General features: G+C 40.4%; 1 protein-coding gene across 37 annotated transcripts in view; it reads right to left on the bottom strand.

Annotated features, from left to right (window-relative positions):
* Nrxn3 (neurexin 3) overlaps positions 1–26536 on the bottom strand; it is a 1549271-nt gene that overhangs the window by 1100847 nt on the left and 421888 nt on the right. For 21 of the 37 annotated variants that reach the window (XM_078050618.1, XM_078050637.1, XM_078050628.1 and 18 more), the window contains exon 5: positions 5735–6036. In XM_078050618.1, coding sequence (XP_077906744.1) covers positions 5735–6036 — 302 coding nt within the window. Of the gene's footprint in view, positions 1–1786; positions 1811–5734; positions 6037–26536 lie in introns of all 37 variants that reach the window. The other 16 variants (XR_013439170.1, XR_013439171.1, XM_078050614.1 and 13 more) reach the window with 1 other exon arrangement.

The following is a 26536-nucleotide window of genomic DNA, read 5'->3' as shown; positions in this document are numbered from 1 at the left end:
TTAGTGAGGTATTCGTTCTAATTTGGTTTGATTTTGGTATGTGCAGCTAAGTTCCATTTTCTGGTCTGCCTCCCTGTGTCCCAAGCCTACAGTATTTCCCTGCAGACCCATGGGAGATTGGCTACAATTGCCAAGCGGAGCACCTTGTTCTACCCATTGCACACTTTATTCAGGCTAGAAAATGGAACCATCCTCAGACGATATCACTTGTCTCAGTTTCATTACTAATGATCGTTATTTTTTTTAGATGATTGTTATTTATGATGTTAATGGAAAACAGCAAAGGAGACATTAGACAATGACGTTTGTTAGGGGTTGGTCTTTGGTTGTGGATGTTTTTTTTTTTTTCCTTTTTTCTTTTCTTTTTTATTTGTTTCTTTTTTGGCTCACACCACACTGACAAACATGCATTCCGAAAGGGGAAAAAAAGAGGGTCTCTATTTTGATGTGTCAGGGATGATGCATGCCATGGAGTAACCCAGGATAACCAACCCCTGCCCTCCCTCCTCTGCCATCACCACCACCAACAGAAGAAATGACCCAAACCAAAAAGCCAACTCTAACAAAAAGAAAGGAATGGTGAGGCATGATAACCAAAATGATAATGCCCGTGGGGAAAATGCAGCACCCACACACCCAACATCCACGAAAGGAGCAGAGGGCAGAGAAAGATGGCACCCAAAGCGTGGACACACCATACGCTGCCACACCCATGCGGAAATTATCTGGAGCCAAGAGAGAAGGCAGAAAAACAAAAGTAGGGATGTGGGAAAGGGTGGAGAGAAGTAAAGGAATTAAAATCCACTTCACACTTGCATGCACTGAACAAACAGAAAAAAAAAAAACCCAAGATGAAGTGGGGGGGGGGAGAAAACACTGAAAACTAAAGGGAAATCATCTTTCCCCTGCCTGCCACCTCCCTCACTTAAAAAAAAAGAAAGAAAGAAAAGGAAGAAAAAAAGAAAAGAAAAAGTCCAAACCCAACCCCCAAATATATGAAGAATGAGAGAATGAAAATAGGGAGGGAAGAAAAGAGAAGAAAGTGGCATGAGGTTGATGGTCGGTAGGTTGTTAGTAATGAGGAGGAAAATGAGAAACAAATTCTGATGCCGATGGGATTCCACGAGACAGGACCATGCCATGCAGAGTTTGTATGGAGAACACAACTGGCAGAGCTCCCTTTGGCCACAGTGGGGAACAGGTAAGAGAAGGGAAAGGAAGAGTCTAGGAGGCAGAGTACTTTCCTCCCCAGATCACCTGTGGTGGCCATGGCCACACAAAAGGGCAAGAGAGAAGGGATTGAGGAGTGGGGAGGAGAAAAAAAGGAAGGAGGAAGAGAGGGAGGGGAAGACATGGAGAGCAGAAAAGTTCTCACTAGAAATCTCAGTTGTCCCTCGTCCATAACTTGGAAGTTGCAAAATAAGAAAACAAAATAAGAATTTAACTGAATGGAGAAATTCTTTACCAAAAAATAAATAAAAATAAAAAATACTTCTAGGGAAAAAAAAAACACCTAAAAAGTGGAGGAAGAGAAAAACAGTCCCCACCAAATTCCATCAAATAGCATTTCCAGGACAGGGGCGTCCCCTTCCATTATTATTATTTTTTTTTAAGAAAAAGAAAGGCTTGCATTTAATTTAACAAAAAAATAAAAAATAAAAAAAAGAAGAAATAAGTCTAAAGAGGATAAAAGAGGGGTTTGGGGAGGAAAAGGGGGGCAACACACGGCAAACCCAAAAAAAGAGACAATAAGAATGATATCTACCAGACAATGTAGTTTGTTTACCATAGCGTGTCCGATGCCTGAGTGCTTTGCGGAGAAGGGGGAAGAAAGGAAATTAAAAATTGTGAACAGAACGATTGTTAATTAAAAAAACTAAAAACAAAGATGAGTCGTTAGGGTGTTAGTACATTAGTCGGTTAGTAAATGACACATTGCATGAATGATCTTGTGTTAGTTTTTCAAAAAAAAGGCACCCAACACAGAAAGAGAGAGTGGGGGAGACAATGAGACCAGGACTCTATGGAAAACCTTGCCACCCGGTCACAGCCAGGAAGGGAGCTATGGTCCACCAGCCATAGCAACTGCCCAGATACCACTTGGCCCACACCCCACCCCTGTTAGAGTTCACTTCATACTTACGTCCCAACGGCTCTTCTGAATACCACCTATGGTCCCTGCCCACCCTCTAGTGTGTGTATGAAGAACCTGGGTAAACGTTGATTCTTCATACACACACACCTGGTCTGAAGAATCAAAGTTTACCCCAAAAGCTTATCATTCCATATGCAGATAAACAGAGAGAAAGAACTGAATACCAATATGTTGGTGTTTGGTTTTTGCTTTTTCACATGAATCTGATTACGTGGATGGACTACCGGATGGCATTCTCCTACAAGTAATTTAAACATTCACAGACCAAACCTAGCAGAGAAAGCTCCTTGGCAAGGCATACTCTAGGTTCTCTAGGTAACTTAAAGATCCATGGCCCCCTTGATTTTTTTGGATTTTAGCAGCCGGAGGGGAATGTTCTCCTTTTTCCTTTACTCTCAGTTTCAGATAACTCTCATTAGAATGCATCAGAAATGTTAGTCTTGTTTATTATCCAATGAGAGCATCATCTTGTTTACTTTGCAGGATGCTATCCTGTTAGAATCACTATCCCTCATTCCCCCTGAATACAGCTTTTCATGTTGTTAAGCAGTTTCTTGCATGGAGAGCAGGGAGTATGGCAGGTTCAACATGGTTAGAGAAGCCCCAAAATTAGACTCTTTTTGCTCATTTCAAATGCTGAGTTGCCAGCACACCCTGAGCTCAGAGGTTAGAAGGATAGCAGACTATAACCCTGATTCTGTATTCAAGGTTTAAAAAAAGTGGCCCCCAGAGGTAAAATGATTAATGGTATGGGTGTGACCTTGGACTCAGGCAAGTTAGAGGGTAAACCCTCTTCTATGTGCACATGAATGCCCCAGTAGCTCAGTCTCTAGTTCCAGTTTCAATTTAGAGAACAGATAGAAACACTCCACATTCCTTTTTTCTATAGGAAGCCCCAATGAAGTACCTGGTTTGGCTCTGAGTTGCCTTAATGGCAGAACCATGAATTGATGTCCACAAAGGAAGAAATGAGAAGATTCTTCCCTGTTTGGTAATGAATACTTCAAAAAACTCCATGTAAATTTTCCTCATGTAAATTTTTGCCACAGAAGCCATTTGCTCTCACCTCTAAAAGTGCATGAGGCTGCCATAAGCTTGTTATCAAATATTTATGAAGCTATTTACAATCTATTTGAAATAGACTGGGACTTCCCACTCAATTGTGTCCTAAAGAACTCAAAAAAGATGTTATAAATATTTTTTAATGGGAAAAATAATAATCTTATATTACTCAGCCCTGGAAGGATTTTATTTACAAGATCAACTCTGTTTTTCAGATTTTCCTTTCTTTCCACAAATTGTATTTGGATGCAAAACACAATCAGGATTCCAACTAGGTCCAATTTCAGGGGTATTTTTTCACATAAGAGTACTAGACTCTCTGTCAAGAATTACCCCAGAACCCCAGGACCTCTTAGACCTTGTCCAGAACAAAGAGCTCTATTAACTGTATTCTTGGCACCAGAGAGAAGCAGTCACCTCTGGGACAGAATGCTCAGCCTGTAAATCATCCACACGTCACCACGAGTCTAGCACCCAGCCCATGGATGAGCTCATAATCCTTCTGGAACATAAGGTGCTTTGCATATTTAGCCACCACACATGGCTGGGGAGCATTGCAATCAGCATTTTACAAATGGAAACTGTGCTGCAGGGAGGTTAAGTGGCTTGTCCAAGGGCACAGAGAGGAGATGAGCCTTAGAAGTTGGAGCAGAGCACAAACCTTCCAGGGTGGTTTCCTCAGATTGCTCTGACTAAGACATCACAACCAATATTTGAATTAAACTCTGATTTATCCCCTCTAGTTTAAAGGATTTAATTGGGGACTGATGCTATTTAGAACCGTGATTTTGAGCAGAAACAAAACTGAGCCTTTCTCAGGCAGACTGGAATTATTCTAGAATAGCTGGGAAGTGTGTGGAGAGAGACAAATGACTTGGTGAGAACTGTGACCTGATACTGTTCCCAGTATATCAAAAGTTTCCCCTCCACTAATGACTAAAGGGTGTTATTCTGTACCTGCCAATCAAAACTGGCAAAGGTCATATTTCATTTTTGGTCTATTCTCTACAGCTCAGACATATTAAGTCCTTCTATGTCAGCAAATAGAAATTTGACTTATGTTCTCTTGACAGTTGAGAAGTTCTCTTCTGGGTAACTATGGAGAGTCATGGAGGAAAACATCAGCAATAGGTTCTTTGGTCGTGGAAGGAAAACACAGGAGAATGACTCCAAAGAGTCAAATTCACATATGTTGAGAGGGTAGGGGATTCCAGGCTTTGCATTAATTAGCATCTTCGCCACAGATAGAATGGAATTTCCCAACCAGGTGGCTTCCTTGACACACCTAAATGTGGAAATGGAGAGTATTTTGACAATTGGGCTTTTCCAATGTGTGCCAGCCTCCACCATTTGTCTAGCATTACTTAGGAGTCACGCTTTTATCAGACAGAAAACATATGCAAACACCTGTCATGTCTTTTGCTTTTATGTTTACATGCGAAGGCATTAAATCAATCATAATGCTGGAGAAAAATTTGATAAGCACTTTCTGGAAATTTGCACATAATGTTTTCTGATTAATAAAGGCTGAATGCTGACCAACTGGGTTTTGTTTGACAGATTCACAAGTAGAAAAAAAAGGAAGGGAAAAGAGGAACAAGGAAAAGGCGATCTCAGCACAGACCTTGACTCTTACAGGAAATGCTTGTCTTTTATGGATGTTTGCTGATAAGGTAATGTTATTAGTAGTAGCAGTGAGGACATTGAATACATCTTCACTTGACTCAGGCTTTCTGAAAACGTCGTCACCTGACGGAGTGGCCTGCTTAGAATCGGCAAGCCATGGGAGTTCTCAAAGCACGGACAGGGTCAGGAAGGCTGCTCCAGGGTTGGCATTTTTATTTGGGTCTTTCCACTTCCCAGTCCTTCCAACTGAAGAGTCTTGGAGGTAGATACAGGGCAAATAAAGGTAGGACCACCACATTGCATCAAGGAACAGAGAAACAGGAATTCAGAAAGATCCCAGCTAGTTAATTTGAAAGCCAGAGATTAATGTCACAACTGGGGGGTGGGGTGGGGGGAGTAGGGATGATAAATTAAAAGGAGGAGGGAGAAAAAAAAAGTTTTTTTTCTGGAGGAAATTAAAATGATGGCATCATGGCTTTGGCTAACTTAATTAAAAAGAAAAACATATTCAAAGAATGAGGAAAAATCCATCAAGCTGCAGAAACAAAATGCTATCCCTAATTGAATTTAACAATAGCATGATAAGATTCAAATGTAATTAAGAAAATGATAAAAAGGAAAGCAGAATTAAAAGGATGAAAGTACTTATCATTTTTATTATCTGTACAACTGATTTTTTTTTAAAAAATAACAAGAACAAATGGAGAATTGAAGACTCGGGAGAAACACATTGTAATCGTTTTCCTTGTGGAATTGCAAAGACTGGAAAAAAGTTAGTTTTTAATATATCCAAACCCACATCTCTACCCCTCTGCACCTCCCCAGTCACCTGCTTCACCAGCGTTCTACCTAAGATGGGCCTCCCGGGCACTCTCTCCCCTCAGCCATTACCTGCCGGAGGTTGCGTGTCACTTTGACATCATGCCAGGCGTTGTCGTTGAACTTCCCATTCACTGGCTCCACAATGGCCTCAAAGGCCCCGGACCCCAGGTTAATGACCAAGGAGACCGCACCATCCTTCAGAGCCAGGTTGACATAGTCAGCCGACTTGCCCGTGTGCAGGATGAGCCCGTTGCGCTGCCAGGTCTTGAAGGAGAGGGTGATTTCGTCACTGCTGCTCTGGATCGGGTTCTGAGATAGGTCGTAGCACAGGTATTCTGAGCCTCGGAAAGTGGCCACATTCTCCTCTCGAGCTGTCGGAAACAAAAAGCAGAAAGTAGTCAATCCTTGACTGACAAGTGTCGGATCTATGCAACTACCAAGGAGAACACAGCCCAAGAACACTAACCCCTGTCCTTGCACTGATACCAACTCAGCAACCGCCCTGGCTTCTACATGAATATCAGCAAACCTAGTAGAGCAGCTGGTGGGGGAGAAACTGTGTGTCAAAACAAGGGTAGAAGACAGGCAAGATGAGATGGTGCAAGGGAGCTTGCTGCCTTCCCTTCCAATCTTCTCAAAGAAACACCTAAAGAGAAATTTCATGCAAAGTAGTCAAGTGAGGCTTACATTGCTTTTGCTTCAGTGATGGCTTTTAAATGCTTGTAGAGGAGCTGGTTTAGAATAGATAATTAACTGTGCTGACAAAGGACTCTCTAGCTCTAGGTACTTTTTATTGACCAATAACTAAAGATCAATTACCCTGAAAGATTTGGCCCTGGCTTCCATCTATCAATAAACCCAGCTAACTTTGGTTTCTATGATAAAATCCTGAGCCCCGTGAGTTGTGGCTGAGATATTATATAGGAAGTTGAACATGAGAAGGGGACCAGGCAGTTGAGGAAAGGGGAAGAGAATGAAATTGTTAATGTTCTTTAGCAAGACGGTGATAACACTCTTAAACTCAAGCAAAAGGAATTTCTGCTTGTTCGGGGATCTCCTTTTAGATGGCCCTGGCTGGACATTTCCATGGCCACAACCCTCTGCCAAAATTAGGGGTTTATAGATGGCATTTCAGGGGAACCTATACTCTCTTTTGAGATCACATTTCAGACACTGAGATCCTGTAATTCTCAGCCTCCAAATCCCCAAGCCTATTTATATAGGCCTCTTCTCTGGCTTCATCTTTCTGTAGGCATACCAGGGTACCAACATCAATACCTCAAGGTTTATAAGGGGAGACGTGGGAGACTATTTGCAAGAGTGTGGATGGAGTTTGATTATGTAGGCTGGGTTATCCACATGCATTTTGACTAGACCCCTTGTGATAAAGGACAGAGCTAAAGGTGGAAAGAGAAGGTGGGTGGCCAACTAACTGAGGAGCAAGAGGAGACTGATTCTCTGTGCAATGCTATTTCTTATAAGCAAAACCCTGAAGATTCCAAAAGTTCCCATTTCTGGAACCTGGTCTTCCAGGGAGTTACAAAAGTAAATTTGACAAAGTAAGAGAATAGGGATATGATTAATCATTTGTTTATTTGACTTATAATTTTGTGATACAGAACAGGAAGTACAATTTCCCTTCTTGCTGGTTAGCCTCACTTAGGTTCACTACTTCGTACTAAGGTTGGTCAAAAGCTGTCGAGAAGCACCTTGTTAATGGAAAAAAAAATGGCAACAATAGAAGACTATATATGCAGATTTCCTTCTGCAAAGTGAGGTTGAAAGAATTCTATTTTCCCTGCCAGAACTACATTTCAGTACTATTAACCAAAGCCAAGTTCCCTCAGCTCAGATCCCTATCAACCATCACAGCCCTACATCAAATACTTAAGAAAAATAAAATACATATTTTCTCATCACAAAGTAAGAACTGCAATCACTCTTTATGTGGAGATACAACCACTCATTACATATTGTTAAATTAATCATGGTATCATGACACCATTAAAACATGGACCTCAACTTCATACTCCAGAGGGTTAAAAAAGAAGATGAATTTCTTCTACATGTTCCAGAGGATCTCAGTGGTACATACCTGCATACTCTGTTTATACACACACATACACTGGCATAAGCAAAGGGGTCTATTTACCTCTAACTAACTGCAGTCTAGCTTCTCCATGTATTCAAGAACAAGTACTATTTAGCACCTAACTCATGTCTGATGTGTTTTATCAAAAGAAGCACCCCCAATCATAAAGTAGAAATTCAACACCGTCTGCATATTTGAAATAGATCCATCTAATCCTCTACTACCCTGTCTATCATCGTGATCTCTCCTCTCATTTCTTAAGAAATGGCTTTGCTAAAATGCAATGGGACATCAGACCTGGAGCTGAACTAGAGTACATGACAAATTAATGCAGTTATCACAGCTAAGCTCTTTTCCTAGAGTCATGGACTTGCACAAAGTCTGTGTGCATCCTTAATACTACAAAAGTTATACTGGTGGTCATCTTCTATATATATCTCAGTTACACCTGTGTGCCCACTGAAGTAAATGAGCAAGGAGAGGAGTGCCTGTGAAGAGAAGCTTACATTAATCATCGAGCCTCTTGAAAAGGGAAGGCTTGACACAAAACAGCAAGACACCAGGAGATTATTTAATGTGCTATGTGATGCTTAGTATTTTTCGCGTAATTAGAGCATGGGGTATGTCAAAATAATAAATTTTAGTGTTACAAGGGATTTTAAGGATTGTCTAATTTAATGCTTTTATTTTATTAAGGAAGAAATTGATGACTGGGAATGAGTTGCCCGAGATGATCCAGTTAGTTTGTGGTACTCCAGACTTGAAACATCTTTGAACTTATCTAAACAGCAGTTATGGGTCCCTCCACCATCACCCTGGATATTCCCTTGCTCCCATTCTACTTCTCCAAGGCTATGTGTGAATGATTCCACGGAGCCGTGGGCTTACAAACTATCTGAGAGCTTGGATAAATGAAGCCAGAAATAAATGCCTCTCTTCCTGTATAAATCACACTTCCTCACCATAAGAAATATTTCCCTTTCCCTCTGTGTTTAAAATAAAAGAACTTGTTTTATATAGAAGATTATAGGGAAAAAATAAATGACATCAACAAAGAGGAGGATATCACAATAAATAAATAAGATATTAAAAAGAACAATGAGGAAAGGAAACTGTCTATGCAAATTACATGCATATTTATGCTAATATCCATGCAAATATACCAAAGAAAATTTTATGTAGCCAAGTGCCTTCCTTTGCAAGTATCTAACCGAAACAGCTAAAACAGTTCACAGCCTTCTTAATCTCTCCATTCAGTGATTCATTTTCTCAGTTTATCTGTTCCCTGGGCCAGAGATGACCAGGCATTACCTACCAGGAGCTCTCCTTCCTCAGTTTCCTCAAACAACTCCTCTCTGATTCACCTTTTAGATGAGCAAACTTATTTCCTTTTTAACTTCTGGGATAATTTCCTCCTAAGTATTAGGAAGAGAGACCCAGCAAGGCAGGACCCAGTCTCAGGAAATAAATAAAGGGCTACAGGGGAGAAAGAAGAAAGACCTTGAAGAAATTATTCTTTTGGACACTCACATCTGACATACTTTTTCTCCCAACTTATCTCAATTTCCTTCAAGCAGCTGAGCCTCAGGCACTTTCTTATCACTTTGAAAACCATACTAAGTTGACAGCCAACATAACCAAAAGGGGAAAACCATATAATGACAGGTACACATTTCTAAACCCATTCAATTCTCCAAACCCTCCATTAGAAAAAAAAAAAAATGTAATAGTGCCCCGAATCTATTTTTTTTTTTAACATGGTGTTGACACTGAGAAGGAGGTTGAAAAGACAATGCAGTCACCTTGTATGTATTCAGGCTAAATAGCTAGAGAAGATGAATGCAGGGGATTATGTAACACAGTGCACAAAAGCTTAGCATACAGCTATGGCTTGGCAAGAGAGACAGAAGGCACTGACACAGCTAACGGATACTTAGCTTCCTTGAAATTAGATCACCCCAAAGTTTACAATCAATTGCATGTAAAAATAAGAACGCTATTCTCACTGCATGAGAAACAGAGCTCAACTCCATATGACAACAAATCATTTACCCATTATTTGTAAGTGTCCAATTGATAAACAGTAGATGTAATCTAGATATGTATAATTCAGAGATTTTTAAATCAGTATGTATAAGATATGTAAAGTACTGATTTTTCAAATGGCTTGCTAATTGAAGTACTGATATATATGTAACATTAAGACATTTACTCAAATTTTTTTTCTCCAATTTTCCCTCCAATAAACAGCCAACTACTGATTTATATAATAATAGCTGTATTTTTCTGAGAAGTTTCAAAGTAGAGTAAAATATTCAGTGTAATATTTTCTCACTGTGTAATATAAAAAGTGTGGGCAGCTGATTCCTGGGGGCTTGGTATTGTAAGGACCCAAACAATGTTTGAGATCAGGAAATTTGGATTTTATGTTGAAGGTTATGAAGAATCATTGCATAATTTTACTGAGAAGAATTCAAGATTATGTAATCCTTTAAAAACACACTTGAACCCCTTTTCTAGGATGCCTGGGATTGTTCAGCCTGAATGTTGATACAATTTCTGGAGTGAGGTTTGCATTTCACTGGGCAGAAATGGAAGCAAAAGATTCCTAACAGAAACAGCCTGAGGAAAGGAGAGGCAGAGATTCTGGCAAGCCAGAAACCACAGGGGGAATCCAATATGTGGATGCTTAAGATCAAGTACAAACAGGAAAACCAAGGACCAGTGACAAAAATTGAAGGAAAAGGACACAGCATTAGACAAAAATGGCTCAAAATGAGAACATGTCAGGTCCGGCTATAGAAGCACTCTAGGGCCATTTGCAGACATTCATGGCTTTTTAATCCTATCATATATTATTAAATGCTTTCTTAATCATTATTGGTATTCTTCCAATACTCTGTGAGGTTAGTTTGTTGTAATCAATGTGAGGAAACAGAGGCACATGGAGTCTGGATAGTTTGTCCAATCCACTAGGAGAGCCAGTTCCACATCCTGGGGTCATATTGATTCTTATTTTATTGTTTTTGCTACTCCAGCACACCCTCGCTTTACCAGGAGATCAAATCCCCAGTAAAGGTACCTAGTACCCTATATCTGAGGGTCTGGAGCTGCAGGAACTTCAACCTGTCAAAACATGAATGTCAATAACATGGAGGGGCACCCAGACAGTAGGAACCTAAGCAGGGAAGCAGGGGAGGGGGCTGACTTTGGCTCCAAATTCTCCAGTAGCAGGTTGGAAAAGGTCAGACACTTGGAAGAGCCCATTAAAATGCTGACCCCTCTGGATGGTGGTAGCTAGTGGCCTTGAGCAGAACACCTGCTGTGCTCCAGTGAAGGAGTAAGAGCCAGTTCAGTGATAATGAGCCTGAAATGAAACTGCACTCATCATCCATCCTTTGTCCTTCAAACTGACCACAGGCTGCAGTGAGGTACTTCATCTGTTCTGATGCAAAGATAACCCTGGCTACCCATCCTAGCCTGGCCCACCTAGACGCTAATGAGGCACAAAAACACAGAGACTATTGCTTCCCTCCCTGCCAGATATAGATAGGATGGCCTTTGGTCCTCAGGCTAGCCTGGGGACTCATTTCCTCTGATTGCAGGAACTCAGCAGGAGCCAGATGGGCCCCTGTACCTTATGGGTTATGGGTTCTCCTGTTGTGAACTCACAGATGACCACATCTTTCTGGTCACTGTTCCCTGGCCAAAGAAGCCTAGAGGAAGACAATAACCATGTGTCCAAGGCAAGGATATACAACTACAGATAGAGAATAAGTCTAAAAGTTTATAAAAATTCTGCTCATTCCGGGGGTGGGGGGTATAGAGGGAGCAGCTCAGAGGCAGGGCTTCATATTCACTCAATTCCGAAAGGTGCCTTGGGCTGAAACAGCAATAAGACCACTGGACTGGCAAATAAATAAAGCAAGGCAAGTGTGAATTTGTTCTTGCACAATTTTGTTACCTTTCTGTGCAACCTGCTAAGAATCCAACATGCAGAACCAGAATACCTACCACTAAGGGCTTCTTAGGAGCTGTTGGCAGACACTTGAATTGTCTATCGGTTTGTACAGTGATTGTCTTTACAAAACTAAGGGGAAGGTAGAAATTCCTTTATAGAGTAAATTCTCTTGTATATCCCCTAATAACATTTCTCACTAGAATTGGGAAAGAACACACCAAAGGAGGTACAAAGACAAAAAAACTGTACAAGTGACTATATTCTTGGTTCCTCCTTTCCCATTTCCTTTATAGTATATTTTAGGGTCAAAAAAAAATCTTAGGAAAGATCAAACTGCAGAGCCATCCCCCCCAGACAAACGATGGATGGCATCATTTACCTGCCACGTCCCATCATACAGGTATCTTAAAAGCAGAGAGTACCAGCAGACAGGAAATTGTGTTGCTATGAGCAAGCCACACTACAAAAGAAAACACATAGGAAATCTGACCTCCGGAGGCCATTTTCAAACCTTATCCTCCGACTCTTTGTAGGAAAGATGCAGAGGAGAAATAAATGGACTTTTCCACGCTGCCTGGGTCACTCACTAGCCTGCAGATGCTTCTTGAAAGTGATGAGAAGGAAAATAGTAAATCAAGTTGTCACTTGGAAAATAAACAGCCAGCATCCTGGTGAGGGAAGCTGCCTCAGTCCACAAAAGAATGGCCTGGAAAGCCACGCTCCACTGAAATCACTAGAAAGCTAATGGCATCCTGAAGACTGCATTGCTTGCAAATGCATTACAATAAAAGTTAAATTTTTGTTCATCCATTTAAGGAACAAAGATTCACAGGTGCCTACTATGCACCAGGTGATGTGCCCGGTGATGAAGGCACTTATGTCACACGGCAACCCCAAGAGTAGGAATAATTAGCTGACACCTTACAGAAGAAGAAAAATCACAAAACTAAATAACACAGAATGCCTGCAAAATGCCAGGCCCTGACAGGTGCTCACATGGACAGGACCTGCAGTGTACCTGGACTGCAGAATTGATGCATGGATTGTAATAATAAAGACTTTGAACTGGAAGACCTGGATTTGACAACCATCTCTGGAAGGAACCTATATCTATGGATCTAAGCCTTAGCTTATCACTGAATTTCTCTAACCCTTAGTTTATTGCTTTACAAAATGGGAATAACCAAAATACATCTTTCATAGAGTTGTTGTGAGGCATGAGCATTGGCCCAGTTCCCAGCTTTAGAAATGTTAGCTATCATTGTTGAAAATTCAGATACAAAACAAGTAATCACAATTCAGTGTAGTGAATGTTTTATAGGTTACATGGGCACCCAGAAGAGAGAGTAGCTGACCCTGTGTGTTAGGGAAGGCTCCAGACAACAGATCAGACTTCAGATGTCTCTGATAGTGTAAGAGTTCACTTTTAAAGAAGGACTAAAGCAGCATATTCACAGGTGTGCTCACTAGAAAAGCACAGGGTACTCAGGGGATGCTGAGAAGTTCCATGTGGCTAAAACCACGGGCATGTGTGCAGGGTTCAAGATGCAGGCTGGGTTCATAATCCTTGAGCACTAGGAAGGGGAAAGCAGAAGAAAAGAACTTTGCCTTTTGAGTGGCACCATAAGACTCGTATCAGAGGTTCAGTGGATGGACTATAGACCAAAGAGGTGAAGAGGGGTCCAGGGGGACACTTCCAAGGATGAAGAGATTTGACTAAGAAACAATGTCTGCAATCAACGTGCTGCACATGCCTGCCTGCCCACTTATAATAATTTATGTAACATGCTGTACATTTTATTTTCCCTTAACCACCAGATCCATACAAGTAGAACTGTAATTATGCTTTTTTTCCACTGCCAGCTTCTCATTTTAATTGCTGGTCAGTCAATCAAACAAGCATTAAACACAAATAGTGCACTCTGTCTCTGGACTGGGAGTCTATTTTCCTGTCCATAAGACTCCAGAAGAATATTTTCTCCCCATCCCCTGGAGCAAAGAGTTTTCACCAAATAGCAAATGCTTTGACCTTCCCTGTATTCATTACTTCTCCAGTAAGAAAAGAAGCGATTCATCTGCTTGGTAATATAGGAAGCGTCCGATACCCATAGGATGGCATTCCTTAATCATGTGGTCACTAATCCCAGGTGACCTGTCTTTCTCCCTTTTAGACCTGCCCTTCCTCAGCTAGGGAGTTCTCTAGGGTGCCCTGATGTAAGCCCATAGTAGACGCTGGCTGGTGGAAGAAGGCTGGCTCTTTTCCAATCTTCTGCTTACTGCTGAGTGGATGAGTTTAATTCAGAAGGAAAATTCCAAGGAAGCTAAACGGACCTCAAGTCAGATTCTCTAACCTAACTGGTAGCGATGAAGCAACCCACACTGATACCTGGAAACTGGACTTGACGCTTGTGTCTTTTTCATAACTGCTTCAGAACCCAAAGTGGAATGCTAAAGGAATAAAGGATATCAAATGGCACCTGGATTGCTTCCATAATCCAAAAAGAGAGACATATTTGGAACCACTGAGGTCAATGACAAGCAAATTTATCACTAATTTTAAAGCTAGCACTGTGCACAGTATTTACCAAAGACATTGTCTTTTAGCTATGCCAAATAGATATACAATAAAAATGGTGAGGAGTTTAACCAGAGTTGCCTTCCTAGAGGTAAGTTTTTAAATAAATTTTGTAATTTTTTTTATTTGAAAAATTACAGAAAATCTACCACTCACCCACAAACCTTGATATTCTGTCACTGTTGTCCTAGATGCCAAAGAATAATCGGCATGTTTATGGTGTTTTGTCAACCTGCTTCTTTTTATCAAAGTTACACAATAACTAAGGCAATTATACTACAGTACCTGACACCACGTTGTGATTCTGCATTCTGCAGACTAAATCCCTCTTTAGTTGAGGATATTACAAAGGAAATGGAGCTAGAGAGGAGAAGATAAGGTACCATAAAGGTAATTTTAAAAAATCAGTAACAATAATAAATACCCATAGTGAACTTAGAGCAGAAAATGAGACATTCATAATGCTATTTGTGGGTAGGGATATTTTGTTTGCTTTTTTTTATTTTTAAAGAAGCACACACTTACCCTAATTGTTTCCAAAATTAGATATTCTATCTACACATACATGTTCAGAAAGGAATACACAACTCATAAAAGGTTTGCAGAATTTTGGAAAATGCATACTGATATTTCAGTAAATAGAAACAATAAATATGGACTTTTGAACACATATGGACTTTTAAAATATTTATTTCTATTAAATCTCACTTGGTGATGGAAACATGGGAAGAATCCTCCATCACAGATCATCACCACAGTGTAGAAGAAATGTTGAAAGATGTTCCCAGATACCTTCTGCCTCGGTAAATCTAAAATTATCTTATTGGTAAAACTCTCCACCTTTAAGCATCCAGAAAACATTAGGTATTATGAGAAACTTCCTACAGATATTTCAGGAACCAAATAATTTTGGTCCTAAAAGAGGAAAGTAGGATGTGGAAAGCTACTAAACTTCAGCTAAGGGACCAATGGGGAAGTTGAAGGTGTTGTCTACACGTGCATTTACCCAGGATTTCCTTCATTCATCTCCAAATACATAAGAATGGTAAATAGAAATTGTAGGTGACTGATAAAGTTTAGTAGCTCCCCTGATTTTTTCACACATGCACACACATATGTATACATAGTGATCACTAATCATTATATATCACAGCTTTATTGATATGTGACAAAAATAGAAACACATATAAGAAATATAGCTGTCAAGTTCAGGTAGTGGTTCCTTCTAGAGGGGAGAAAGAAACAGAGCTGGGTGTGCAAGGGGTTCAAATAAGGCTAAGTCTTTATAAAAGAATATTTAAAAAGACCAAATATAAGCATCTGTTCAATCTGAGTAATGGCTAACCCAATGTTAACAATATCCTCTGCAGAGCCCATGCCTTTGGTGTTTGGAACATTTCATATTTTTTTTTTTAAAGTTACATGTCTGCAGATGATTGGGAAAAGACACTCCAATCACTCAATCAACGTGGAGTGATCCTTTGATTACTTTATAAAGGATGTCAACTCAGCAGCCTTAGGCTATAAGCAACAATTTTCTGGAGCTTTTCAAAATCTCCCATGTAGCACAGATAGTGTAAAATAAAGATGTGCAGAATTAAATTGAAATGCCATTGAATTGATCGCAATGATTCCAGTCTTTGGTTTCCCCTCCTGTCCCTCGCCGCCTTCTCCCTTCCCAGAGCCCCATTGGGTCTTGGCATCACAGAGCTCAGCGTAGGCAAGGGAATGCTGAGGTAAGCTGAGGGACCCCAAAGACATCTTAACTTGCAACCATGTGATAGTTCCACAGCAAATACTGGACACCGACCAAGGCTCGAGTCTGGCATGTGTCACGTGGACATGTGCCACAAACCTGGACCCCCCCCTTTTTTTCTCCAGAGCAGACTAAAATCATGCTAGTTCTTTAAGAAAGTCCCCACTGAGAAACATGAAACTGTACCCACCCCTTTAATCTCCCCCTGCAGGGGAGGGCAGGCAGCCCAGTCCCTCCTTTTTTAGCACTGTGGGCTCTCGCCTGCAAGTCTAGACAGAGTGGCTTGTTAAGAGGCCCCAGAGTCAATGCCCTGGACAAGATCAATAAGGCTTTTTATGACACAATGAAAACTTTCTATTTTGTTCAATGTGGCTAATCTACCATTTCTGCAGTCCTCTTAAAGCTCTCAGTGCCAAGCGCTAGAGCCCAGGTGACTAAAACCCTGTACACAGACACTCACTGGGAAACTTTGCCGGTGCCAAGGTACAAATCCCAGAAACCTGGGCTGTGCCTTCTAGGTGTGCATTTCCTTTTCCTCCCAAGGAAATATAAGTGGTAATGAGAACATGGAGGTGGATACTGATAAAATTTAAAACTGCCCCGTTCCAGGGCTTTTGAAGGGAAATGGTAACGTCCACGGCCTAGAGCAATACAGGATCTGAATGCAGAGGTGGATAGGGGTGGGATCCACTTGGAGAAGGGAAGGGAGGAGGCTTCTCTATAATGGACATAGACTAAAAAACCAGTGACCGGATTCAGGAAGCCTAAGTCAAGGAGAAAATCTTTAGTGAGTCCAAATTTAACTACTAATAGTGTGCATGAATCTAGAATATAGTGTATATTTCATTTTTACCATTTCTTTATCTCAAGCTAGCAGCAGAGTCGTTTTTAGGGACAGAAGTTCAGTGGCTTATTTTTCCCCATAGTGTGAAAGGACAAGAAATTAACATTTATTGAACCTGTATTATACTCTGGGCTTTTATTAAAAAGTTTCCATATAAATTTATACAGCAGGTTCCAATAGCCAAGATCTATTCTGATAGTTTAACAGTACAAAAATGCAAAACACCTCCCCCCCAGGACCTAAGTAATAGTGATAAAAATTATATATGTATGTGTCCATTTGTCATTTGAGAGGGAAATATTTTATTGGAATACTTGGTATATTTCTCATTTAACCCTCATAAAAGTCCTGTGAATTAAAATTTTGCTACCACCACTTTACAGATGAATAAACTGACCTCCAGAAGGATTAAATCCTTGTATAACAGCACAGCTAGTAAGAAGCAGATCCAAAATGCAAACCAAGGTCAATCTCCAAAGACAATGTACTTTCCATTAGACCATGCTGCCTCTGTATAGGGTTGAGTTATCTTTTGCAAAAAGCCCTCTCAATAGTACTCCTGGAGAGATGAGCTATCAAGTTCTTTGAAAAATAAAGTACACATTTACATAGCATGTCATGTATCCAAAACCACTTTCATGTGCATTATCTAATTTTGTAAGGTATTGAGTACCCTTCAGCAGCTGCTACAGAAATCCCTGTCTGTTCAACAAAGCTAGATTTTCTGCACTTAGATGTATTATCCATAAACTTTGGTATGTGAAGACAGATCATAAGACTGAGGGGGGAAAATCATGAGAATCGTAGACATTGGTAACACTTGAAAGCGATAAATGCCAAAAGAAATATTATGTGAGCGTAAATTAAAAAGTCCAATTTTGATGCATTGAATCTAAAATGGCAATCCTCCTTTTAAGTCAGAAGGATTCCCAAACCATTTACAGATCATTTCTCCTACCAACTTATTCAAGTCCAAATCACTGCATGCTGAGCTGTGGAAACAGGAGGCTACTATCAGAAATGTACTCAGTACTTACACCAACTTAGTTGCAAAGGGAAAAAGGGTAGTTGATTTGTGATTAAAAAGGGCACATAATACTGCAATTATAAGACTTTCTGAAGTGGAGATTCAAATTGTTTTAATTTTATAGCCTGTACAGCCATCAGCAATGGATATTTACATTTTCTGTGATATTTATCAAACTAAAATTCTCATCTTCTCCAGAAGTACTAGATGAGATTCATCAGTGATATTTTTGTCCATGTGTTGTGAGAAAATAGTCATGATTTGAATACGCCAACTATGGTATGAAGACATTGCATAGGAAAATCCAGACTTATAGAGTTAGAGTGATATTTGTACATATCACCACAGTTGTATGGGTGGATGAAACAGAAGAAAGTTAGGAGACTTCATTAGGATAAACAAAGTCATTGCCCAAGACTTGAGACAATGAGGACTGGTGGCTGATCCCTGCCAGATGTGGTAAAATCTCCAGGTAGATATCAGCCAAGGTGCATCTTAATATAAAAGTTGAAATCAAAGAGGAAGTTGACTGGACCTGGTTCTCTGATTGAAGACCTAGAAACTTAGTTTTATCTCTCTCCAGGAATGATCAGATCCTGAGGGGTTGACCATGCCGTCTAAAACGAACATGAGAGTGAGGTAGACATCAGAAAATCATTACAATAATTTACAATGAAAATTTACTATAAAAATCCTCTAGTCTGCATTTGGATTGATTCCTAAAACGTAGTCTCAGGTAAAATTTTCACCAACCCATGATTCAATTAGAAAAATAAGGAAAGTGTTGCACATTTTTATACAGCATTCATTTAACAAATATTTATATCAGATCCTCACTCTACCAGACACTGGTAATAAATAATGAAAAATGGATCCCTACAGGACCCATATGGCCTTCCTTTCTATGTTTTTGGTGTTGGAGTTTCCTATCTTTAATAAAATGATGATGATAACTGACAAAATTTGTTAGCAGGTGGGTGTCATTATTTGGAAAAAAAAATTTAAAAATAGCCAACCCTATTATGCTCCTTCCCTTTTGTGTAAAACTTTTTGTTAACAAAATCCAAAAGTTCTACAAACCACAGAACCAAAGAATCTTTTCTTTATGTGTTGTTGGTCCAACAATGGCCAAAATGTAGTGCCCTTCTGAAGAGGTTCAGAAGCATCACCAGATGCTTCAAATAAAGTAACCAATCATCCCAATTTGTCTGGAGCTGGAAAGTGTCCCAGAATATGGAATTTTCAGTGCCAAAATGGGAACAGTCTTTGGATAACCAGGATGGTTGGTCATTCTACCACGGGTTACATGTCAGATGGTAGAAATGATGCAGATCAAATCAAAGGTTTCAACTAAATAGAATCATTGGCAAAGAAAGGGGAAACAAATTCATGGGTCATTTTTATTTTCTTACCATGTCAGTCTTGACACTCCATTTTTTGAAGAACTAATAAATCACATTAATGACATAAGGGATGCATTTGTGGTTATGGTGTATTCATTTTTCACTGATTATTTTCTAGAAATGTTAAAAAAAATCTTCTTAAGAATAACCCAAGCTCCCCTTGAGGGTTCAGAAGTCTCCTGGATTTCATGTCCCTTGGAGTCATCTACCTCACCACCAATTTTCACTGTGCAACAATGTGAATAAACACCTTTTGCTTTCCGATTGTTTGAATTTAGGATCCCAAGCATCCTCTGTATTTTAAGCAGATGATTATGTTGTATAGAATGATTTATGCAAACAGAAGTGCTCCCTCAGGGACAACTAAGATAACTCCAGGAACAGGCAGAAACTTCACAAAAGCTGCAGAATGACAACCTCTGGGGATGCAGGTGTGGCTGAAAAGGTCTTTCTTCCATCCCAGAGTACGCCTCCTGCTCCTTCCTCTCCCTGCAGCCCCACTACCTATGCCTCACCAGTGAAGACCACCCACTGGCTAAGGCCCTCTTTAGGTACCTTTCAAGTACCCCTCAACAACACCGGGGCACTTTATAAAAGAGCAATGTCCTACCAGCCTCAACTGAAGTAGAAAAAATAAGAAGACATCAAAAAAGAAAGTGGACAGATAGGAGCTAGAACTTACTGCCACTCTACTGTGAACCTGACACAGCAAGAGGCCCCCCCTACAAGTTGCCTTTCCAATCCAATAGTTCTCTTATGCCAAAAAATGTTCATAGTTCTTTTGATGGGAGGCAGTAATGATGGTGATGGCAGTGGCAATGGATGGTTCTAGCTATTTTTTTTTGTTTGTTTGCTTATTTCTTTGTTTTGGTTTGGAGATTTAAATGAGAGGAACTTTACTACTGAGCTACTTTTTGTTTTCTTAATTTGAGACTGGGTCTCCCTAAGTTGCTTAGGGTCTCACCAAGTTGTTGAGGCTGGCTTTGAACGTGTGATCCTCCTGCCTCAGCCTCCCGAGTGTCTGTAGCATGACTACACTTGGCACCAGTAAGAGCCAAATAAATATGGTTGACTATGTGTCATTTGAAGGCTTTAAGCTTGCACCACTGTGCCTGGACAGCTATCATCTCTGAAGCTGACTCCATCAGGGGCTTTAGCTCCAGCATAGTATTATGCAGAGGATCTTTTCACACAATCGTCACAACAACATATTGTTATTATTATCTGCAGTTTTCAAGAAGAAAAGCTAAGATTTAGGGGTTCAAGGCTATCCAATTAGAATAATAATAATAATTTGACAATGAGGGAATTTAGAATTGAGATTAGACTTGGTTCCAACTCCATCCTATTGTTCCTCCCACTGCAAAAGAACTGGGTTTCAAATAAAGTAACCAATCATCCCAATTTTTGGCCTGAGATCAGGAGCTAAGCAGCCCAGTGTGTGATCTTCCAGGGCTTCTGTGGTTGCTGATCTGGACAGCAACTCTCCTCCAATCTTTTTTTCAAACCATCGTCTAGCCTTCTGGTTCCCTTATTTATGACAAGATAGAGGAACTACCAATATAACCAGGTTACATACCACACATGGCCAACTTTTTCTACCCAAACTTCTTATCATATCCAAGCATGACTACACTTGGCACCAGTGAGAGTCAAATAAATATGGCTGACTAGGTGTCATTTGAAGGCTTTAAGGTTACTCATTCTATCATGTATTCACTCATTCAGCAAACTTTATTGAGAGTGCTTGACATATGCTAGGTCAAGGGGGAAAAAAATAGTCCTGTCAGAGTTTAGCATGTTTTGTTTTTAAGGTAGGTAAAGGTGTCCTTAAGACAGGTCATTGTCAAGTGATTTGAAAACACATAAAGAATCATGTAACTCCACAGCATCATTATTCAGACCATTTATTCACTTTTCCCCCATTTTAGAAGAGACCCGCTATTTCTTTAAAGCTCCATAGTATTCTATCATGAAATTTTTGATGGACAGGTTATATGGAGGAATTCAAAGAATTCTGACTTTAGTTTGACCTGAGGGCCTTTTTAGAGAAAGGAATTAACTGGTTTTCACAGCCATGTCCAAGGGTTAGATACACTCCTGGTTTTCTAGTTCTCAGACACAATTGGTAAGATGAAATATAAATATTAGCAATGGATGGTCCTTTAGAAACTACATTTTCTACTTCTTTTTTATAAGCATAGCATAGCTCATTGTTTTCCCAAAGTGATTGACAATAGAACCAAAACCGAACCCAGACTTTCTGATTTTTATATAAGTGAGTTAAATAATTATGGTGTAGACACATGAAAGGGACAACTTTAGAAGTTTGATAGATGCTTAATTCCCAGTTGAGCCCCTTCTCCAAGGTCTCTTGTATGTGTGTCTCATGCAAAGGCACCTTTTTGTCAATGCCCCAGTATCACTGAGGGGCCCTGGGCAGCATTTTCCACTGGAGAAGGGCTACAGGTAGTAGTGGGATGCTCAGAGCTTGCACGATAAAGCACTCTCTTGACACGCATGGCCTTCCCACCCACTGAGCTTCTCTGTTCCATCTCCCTGCAGCAGTGTAGACTCTATGAATTCAGGAAGGAAAAATGGCTTAAAAGACTCGAATCCAATCTCCTGGAGACCTTATCAGTGGTGTACAGTGTGTCTTCTGACAGCTGACCTTTCCCACTGCGCTCAAGTCCAGGGGAAAAAACAATAGCAGCGGAACAATTAAAAAGTGTAAAAGAAGAGAGAGGGACAGAATAGAAACTCTAGCCTCATGCAGAGCATTCCAACGTGGGAACTTTTAAAAAGGAAGGAATAAAAGGAAAAAGGGAAAGATGATGAAACACAAGTCAAGCCAAGACAGTGAGGAAGGATAAGCAAAAGAAGATTGGATCCTCCCAGTCCTCTTTTATTTCTCTCCCTGATGGCTGCAGTAGGCATGAAAAGGCTGTTAATAAATCTGAGAACCATGTTGGCAGGGGGAAATAAAGAGCATAAGAAAAGGAGGTCTGGCATGCAATGACTTGTGCTGTATAAAATGTCTGCCCACTCGCCAGGATCCCAAGTGCTGAGAATGCTCTTCACCTCAGCTGCTCTCCAAATAGAAGCTCCTCCACCTTCAATAATGTAGACAGCCAATCCCTTGGCCTGGTATCTATCCCACTGCAGCAGCCCTTTGAGGTCCCGTGTTATCACTGCTTGGCCATTGCATCCCTCTCCCATTTCACCTGAAATACATGGATCTAACATTAACACAGACCATCTGGGGGAGATATGTAAATGTTCATCCACATAGAGGTCAGAGCATTCTCAATGTTTTGCAAAATAATTAATTGTAAACAAACATATAATCCTGAAAGCAAAGAGAATGAACTCTTTTGTTCTAAGTTTGGGTATTTACTTTAAAGGAAAAGATTGACTGATTCATTCCTTCAGGTCTTGGGATGGTTTAGGAATCATCTGTAATGAATGCTTTCTTCAGGTCTATGAGAGATGTATCTCATTTCCCTGTCCTTGTGGACAGACACTGGTGTTTTACTGGTGCTTTACTGTCTCCTCATGGCTGGAAAGGTGAAATAGAGGCATGCACTATGGTTAGACCTCACCATGTCACGAGCTCCATAAAGGGAGGTAAACATGGGAACAGTCAGTGTTACTGAAGGTCAAGTTCCTTCTCACAGTGTTCTAAGTGGTTCTCTTGATTTGATTACTCTGTGTGGTTTATTCCCTTACAAGTTGCTTCTCTGGCTGGACTGTGTAATAAGGAAGCTACTGGTTCCGGAAAACTGGCCACATGCTGAGCAGCATGCTCACCTCCTTGGCTGGACTATCTCTCTGAGGCATCACAAATGATAGATAAGTACTATTATAATCTCTTCTATGAGTGCGAGTATTGAGGCTTTGTGACCTGTTCATAGTAAAAGGAATAATCAGGGCTCAAAACTAGGTTTGCTTGAACCCAAAGCTTTCATTCATCCCTTACCATTGCCCTATACTGTCTCACCAGGTAACCTTGAGCCTCATATGCACGTGAAATGTGACTGACAAATGAATACCTGGTCTGAAGCCTTGGGGACTACTTTAGCCTTCCAGGCATTCAGGCCTGGGGAGGTTCCAAAGTCCTAACTGAGTTGTCCAGTGTCATCTCTTCTTCACATGCAATGAAGGAATTGACCTGTATCCTCCCAGCAAAAAGCTTCCCTTTCAGCTCCTGTGTCTAGGACCTTACCAGATGTAGGAAATCCAGCTAAGTCTCAGAGGTACTTGCCTCCTTGGCAGGTACAAGGAGGTCAGCAACTATTCAGCAAGGGATATTAGCATCCCTGGTCTTCTATCAATCACAAGTGAAAACAAACAAAACAAAACAAAACCCCCAAACATAGCCTTAACTTCTCCTGCAGAAGATATTGCTGGTCACGGCATCTTATCATATTAATACCTTTGAGAGTAGCAGTCCTATGAGTGGCTTGATTTGGACTCCATTACCTTTAAATTGTGAGGAGAAAAATAATCCCTTGTGATTTTTTGTGAAGTACAGACACAAGTTTGTTTCTTTTGTTTTTTTTTCCTAATTTATGTTCTTCACAACCAGAAGGAAACTGAGATCTCTCCAAATAAACTTTCTTATTTTGCAGCTAAGGAACAGAAAGCCAAGGAATTAGGAGATTTGTGTTGGGCCACAGAGCTAGTTAAATACAGATCCAGGAAGGCTCCAACTCTATCACCAGAGTCCAGGACCAGGGCTACCTCCACCTGTCTGCTTACTAATCTCTGAACTCATCCAGATCTTTCTCTTCCTATAATGACCAGTTGACTTTGATGGGTCCCACAGTTTTCTTCTGGGAAGACCAAATGAGCCTCCTTCCAGCAACAGAAGAGCACAACCCCACTGTGCAATATCCAGGGCCACACCTGTCCCTATACAACGGGCAAACTGGACCCCCTGCCAGACCAGCTCTCAGTAAAATCCTTCAGCGGAGAACTTTTTCCTCTCCTCCACCCACATCTTTTCTTCTCTCTCAAGTGCTTGATAAGCACCCGTTATGCTAGGAACATGACAGATGCCACTCTGGGTGAGGGCAATTTAATTTTTTAAAGGAGGGGGCTTTGATCAATTCAATGACACCGAGCCATAATTATGGAATTTTGAGCCCCAGAAGGTATATTTTTGTGGCGTAGGAGTTTTATAGAGTTCTTTAAATCACAACTGATAGCAACTGCCAATTCAGATTCTATAACACATAGCCAACTTCTATTTGAGGATCTGGCATTTTGACTATTCAGCTATACACATAAAACACACAAGTCTGCAGGTATTGGCTCCCAACTAAGTCCAGAGGAAATCCAACTGTGGGCTAAAAGTCAAAGGTACAATAATCAACGAATCATTGAAGGTCAGTTGGGTGCCCTCCACCAGAAATTTTTTTTGCCAATCACTGCCTTATTATTTCCCAGTTGGGGGTGAGGTAGGGTAGGGCTAGTATAGCAAATTGTTTCTACGATAGGCTGGCTATCTACCACAAATGAATGGCTGACTTCCCTAGCCTGTTGTAAATGCAGTCTGCACAAGGAAGCAAGTGACAATGTTCCCAAACAAGTCAACTGACAATTTGAGTTGTTGGATGTCCATGGACACAAGGAATTTTTCACAGTGTAGAGATCTCCAAAGGCCTTTCTTAAGTAAATAGTTACCCATTTTAAAACAACTCTTCCTGTGGACTGGACAGAGGGAAGGATTGATATTGCAAACCACTGAAGAAATCTATAGAACAGAACCACAAATTCTCATAAACTCCTAGCTCTGCAGCCCCAGAGTAAGAAAAACAGAATCAACAAAGAAAATGCAAAAATATAAGAAAGGCAGCATAATAGGGTAGAGAGGGGGAGCATGGGAGGAATAGACAAAGTCTAGATAGGGCAGAGGGGAGGGAGGGGAAGGGAGCGGGCAGGGGGTTAGAAATGTTGGTGGAATGTGATAGACATCATTATCCAAAGTACATGTATGAAGACATAAATTGGTGTGAATATACTTTGTATACTATGAAAAATTGTGCTCTATATGTGTAATATGAATTATAATGCATTCCACTTTCATATATAGAAAAAAAATTTAAAAAAGAAGGAAAGCAGAGCTGAAACATTTTTTGCTCGGGCTTTGTAGTCAGAATCACACCCTGCCATAGAAGTCATGTGATTCTCAGCAAATTACATCACCTCTTTCCATCCTAGTTTACTCATTAGCAAATTGGAAAAAAAATAATAATAATTTGTAAGTCCTGGACTTTTTGTAAAGACTAAGTGAATAGAATTGAAAGCACTGTTCTAGGATCATTAGTAAGTAATTAACAAATGGTAGCTCTTACCATCCGCAGGCTACTAAGAGTGACACTTTCAATATTAAAACAAAATAAACTGCATCAGTTGCTTCAAAGGAGCTTAATGCAAAAGCACCACAACTTCTAAAACAAAGATTCTGCTTTGCCAAGTTTACAAAATGAATACATAAAAATGTCAATAAATACACAATGCAAAGCATTTCTCCCACAAACTTGACACCACCAGGACTTGGGCAGAAGAAGTTCTTGCTCACCCTTATTCTTTCCCTTCTCTATGCCCCACCACCCTACTCTCACAGTGGTACCTTCTGTGTACCGCTTTAAGGTGCCCCTATAAGAAGCAGGGTCAGTGGTGAGCTACCCAAGTATGGATGTCAATGGAAGCCTCAAAATTTCCATAGCTCAAGATTGCACTGGGGGACACAAGGGAAGAGAGAAAAATCCTTGGAGGGATTTCTGGGCCCCAAATGCATGTCCTGTAAAACAAAATGTGTAGAAGCACAATACAAATCAGATGAATTTTATAATAATGAAGTGCTTCTCAAAAGGTTTATGGTGTAAGATATATGAAGTCAGCCTTTCAATCCTTCTATCATGGCCATTCTTGTACCAGGCTTGTTTATTGTTCCAAGCCATGCATGTGTTTTGTCTTGGGTGAGAAGTGAGGTATCTAGAGGGCACTGAAATTCTCCAAGTTATCATTCATTCAACATGATCACAGGGAACACACTCAACTCTATCTCCCTGGAGCGGGGTGAGTTGAAATATGCAAACCACTTCCTTGGTTGCCAACCAGAAAATTTCCATCTCATGGAATCCATTATTTAGCACTAATTTGTTGTAAGCATTCACCCACCAAGAACATCTTTAAGAGTTCACCA

The sequence above is a fragment of the Ictidomys tridecemlineatus genome, chromosome 5 (assembly GCF_052094955.1).
Source record: "Ictidomys tridecemlineatus isolate mIctTri1 chromosome 5, mIctTri1.hap1, whole genome shotgun sequence".
Lineage (NCBI taxonomy): Eukaryota > Metazoa > Chordata > Mammalia > Rodentia > Sciuridae > Ictidomys > Ictidomys tridecemlineatus.
The sequence above is the reverse complement of the archived record's forward strand: the minus strand, read 5'-3'. Positions and strand labels throughout refer to the sequence as shown.